This window comes from Leptonotus elevatus, chromosome 17 (assembly GCF_054856555.1).
Source record: "Leptonotus elevatus isolate MCC_2025b chromosome 17, RoL_Lele_1.0, whole genome shotgun sequence".
Taxonomy (NCBI): Eukaryota; Metazoa; Chordata; class Actinopteri; order Syngnathiformes; family Syngnathidae; genus Leptonotus; species Leptonotus elevatus.
The window spans coordinates 19,096,756-19,100,958 of record NC_141255.1 but is presented as its reverse complement, the minus strand read 5'-3'; the positions used below and the strand labels follow the sequence as shown (position 1 = coordinate 19,100,958).

At 36.6% G+C, this 4,203-nt stretch overlaps 1 protein-coding gene across 1 annotated transcript in view; it reads left to right on the top strand.

The window, feature by feature from the left end:
- The window catches only part of LOC147160335 (uncharacterized), a 4,134-nt gene extending 1,106 nt beyond the window's left edge, over positions 1-3,028 (top strand). The window contains exon 2 of the mRNA XM_086059139.1: positions 2,969-3,028. Within this exon, the coding sequence (XP_085915265.1) occupies positions 2,969-3,028 (60 nt within the window). The remainder of the gene's footprint in view (positions 1-2,968) is intronic.
- Positions 3,029-4,203: the final 1,175 nt, after the last annotated feature.

Genomic DNA, 4,203 nt, shown 5'->3' with positions numbered 1-4,203 from the left:
GCAACACACAAGAAATATGGAAAAAATATTTTCATTGTATATAAATGATATCTGTTGTGTCTCAAAAAATTTAAAAAATGCCGATGACAGAACTCTCTACTGTTCAGGAGAGAACCTGAAGCATCTTCTGACTACTGTGGAGATTGAACTAAACACATAAAAATATGTGATTGATATGAACAAATTATCACTAAACCAAAATAAAACAAAGTTTATAGTTTTTGGTACTATACAAACCACACGACAGGTCAAAATTATGGTAAATTCAATTAAAATAGAAAAAGTGTATGAAAATAAATTTATTGGAGTAGTTAATTATGAAAAATTATGTTGGAAGTCACACATAGATAATGTCAAAAGGAAAATGTCAAAAATTATAGGAGTACTCTCTAAAACTAAGGATGTCCTGAATAAAAAATCATTATACACATTATATTGTTCATTATTATGTACCATATGCCATTATTATGTACCATATACCATATCTATTGTGTGGAAATCTGGGGAAACGCATATTAAACAAATACCAATCCTGTTTTCAAACTGCAAAAAAGAGCCATAAGAATTATTCATCAATCAATATATATACAGAACCAACTCATTCTCTATTTATTAAATCAAATATAATGACATTTTACGACTTAGTTGAATTTAAAATAGCACAAATAATGTATAAAGTACACAACAATCTACTCTGCCACAGTACTCAGAAGCTGTTTGAAATTAGAGAGAGTCCTTATAACATAAGGGGTACAAGTGTCTACAAAAAAATAACAAATATTAAGCAAAGGTGTGTTTATGTAAAAGGTGTTAATTTGTGGAATAATTTTGGAACCGACCTGAAAAGATTTCAGTCACTTGCTGAATTAAAAAATGTGTTTAAAAGCAAAGTTGTATTTTTATTTTTGTTTTTTTACTTACGTCAGTCATGAGCTGTTAAAAATGTATATATGCTGTAATTTCTTCGGATGTATCGGTATGAGTGTAATGAAAATTGTATATGTGAGTATGAGGATATGATTTATAAATGTATTATGGTATATGTCTATGAATTCCATGTACATATGTCGCTGGCAAATGTGCGTATGTTAAAGTGCACTTGTATATATGATGAGGTTTATACATTTCATACTGTTGAAATACATTACCTTATCATTTTATCAACATAAAACGAATAACGGGTTTTTACTTCAATTTATATTTTAGACTTTTAATGTGTTTTGTGTTTTCTTTATGTTTATATGTTCAATAAAACCATAAACCAAACCAACCAATTTAAAAGAAGAAGAAGACGACCAAGAAGCCGTGCGATGATGTCGTATGAGTTTTCTTTTGTAATCCTTGATCAACCATAGCATTATTTTTTGCTGTTTTCCATCTAAAATTGTAATAATATTCGCTCCTTTAATTAATTCCCAAAAAGATTTCGATACGCTTCAAAATCCACCAACTCTAAGCGTAAACACTTTTTTGGCGAATTTTTGGCCCTTTTTCAAATTTCTAGCGTTTTCCAGTTTTATTTTCAAGAAATGCGAATAAAAATGGGTGGATGGAAACCCAACTATTGATAACTGAAGTAAAAAAAGATCATTCAAATTTAAAAAACGATAATGCTGTATAAAAGAAAGACAAATTCAATACAAAACTTTGATTTGCAGGTTTCACAGGTCTTTTCTTCGTTCATTCTTTTGCTTTTCCTTTTCAGCTTTTCAGCTTAGTGGCCTAGTTGTAGAGTGTCTTTCCTGAGACTGGGAGGTTGTGGGTTCAGTTCCCAGCCGGGTCATACCAAAGACTATAAAAATGCGACCCATTTGCGTCCCTGCTTGACACTCAGCATTAAGGGTTGGAATTGGGGGTTAGATCACTAAATGATTCCCGAGTGCGGCTCCTGCTCCCTTAGGGGATGGGTGTGAGAATCAGTGGTACTTTAACGTTAACTTTTATCTTCTCTTTCTTTGTGAGCCTTCTCCAAATCTTCTCAGGTGTGTCAGTCACAATTCTTGTTTTCACTTATTTTTTATTTATTTTCTAACAATTCTGTTCTTTGTTTCTGTGGATTTTGGCAAGGGAAAAAACTTGAGATGACGCATAACTCAAGTAAGCAGAACAACCAGATTTGTACTTGTTGAGTGCTCGGGAGGGTAAGCTTAAGCCTGTTTTTTTTTCTTATCCCTATAATATTGTGGCCATCTTGCAGATTTTATTTCCTTTCCAACTTGATGTATGGGCTTCCCCTCTTTCACTGCTCTTTCCAACTGCTCAAGTCTGTCCTTTTGTATCTAGTGGCATGATGAATTGTGGTCAAAAATTAAGAATGACATACTTTTAGTGATCAACTTTAAGAATACAGTTTACAACAACAATAAAATACAATAAAGTAATTTAAAGTAAATAATCAAAATTTAGGGGAACTTGTGCCATTGGCACAAATTACCCCAAGCCCACCATTTGGGAAAAAATGCATCCTCCAGCTGTTTTGAGCCATCATCATGCTAACCATATAGACTCATGATGTAGCTTACTAAAGCACTAAAACATATGTGTACTGTTTTCAAAGTTGTCTCTAATTGTTCAAACACAGCCATAAAAAAAACGTAATCATATAAATTATATTTTCGAGGGTAAACAAATGTTTTTTGAACTTATATGTGCTTACCTCTCAAGCCATGTATCACCCTTTGTTTCTGGATGAGCGAAATGGATGTCTCTTCAAAAATATGTGGTCACATGACCAACTTCTTCTATAGTTGTGTAAATAACAAGGGTGGAACTACTTATCCCTTGGCACAAATTACCTCATTCTCCCCTACTGATTAGTGAAGTGGCATTATTTTGCTGCCTAAACGGGTTACAGGAGAAATTAAAAAAATTCTCCAGCACTTGCTAAAAATGTGTATACTAATAAGAATCATATTCTCTGTTCATTCTTGTCATCTGAATGTATTCTTGTGTGTCGGGTATCCCGCAGCTGCCCTACGAGATGCAGGCATTCGGCTCTGGTGGAGTTCTTGTCCGGCTGCGGTGCTAATTGCGGTGCAGAGTCGAGTCTAAGGCAGATGGAGGGAAGATACCACAAATGGATTCCCCGCATTCATCTTCATTAAGTCTTCCCCTCTGGGAGGGGGGCGTTTGGAGACTTCTGAAGCGGTAAGAATCTTGCAAACTCTTGCGGGATGGGACGCCAATTTGGTGTCAATATGTCAAAAAGGTAACGCTGCCTTTGCCTCTTGTTTCTTACCTCCTCCGGCTCGCAATCAACATCCCCTGCCGCAGCACTCTCAGCCTCCCAGCAGCGCACAGCCCGTTCTCTGCCACTTCTAATTACGGCCATCCAGCCCTGCACTAACAAGAGCCGGAAGGTGTATCACACCGTAGTGGTGTGCTTAGAGGGGCAAACGTTTCTGTAGAAACTTAGTGTAAGCAAAGCATCAAACCCACCCCTTATAAGTGTGTCCAACCTAAAGTTGCGGAATCTTTATTTTTTACAACTTCACAATTTCGTATTTTTGGGGTTATAAATCGCTCCGGATTATAAACTGTGTTTTTGGCTGGAATTTATTTGACAAAAAAATGAGACTAAGAACAATTGAGCTCGGACTTGCATCCACAAGCCCTGTTCCCTTATGGTTACGTTCCAAAATATGCCCCAAGCCCGCACTGCGTAACTCTGATGGTCCGTTTGGCAACGCAGAACGTTGTTCAAATGTGTGTGCCGTTTGGTTATTCAGAGTGCAGAGTACAGTTGAAGCACAAGTTGCTGATTGCTTTGTACATAGAATGTGTTGGCACATTAAAGGAATAGTTCAGGTTTTTGGACATGAATCTATATGGCGGCCTCTTCTAAAGTGGTGTGCAATCAGCACTGACTTACCGCTGACAGTGTCCTGTGACCCGAGATCTGGTCCGGTTTTGGTCTAGACGAAAGTAGTCCGGCAAGTTGGCTGGGTCCCAGAAATAAAGCGTTTTTCTTCTAAAAACTATTTGTGTTCAAGAGTGTTACATTTGCATCACAAAACTGCACATTAGAAAAAAGTCAGACGGGCTCTATTTTTCTTGTCGTATCATTGCGCGGTGCACTGCATCCAGCTGACAGACCCACACAAACCAAGTTGTTTGGAAGTGTTTACCTGATGAGAGAGAGCTAATAGAGAGCAAGAGCCATCAGTATATAACGTTGCAATTGTATAAACTTTATAAAATTGG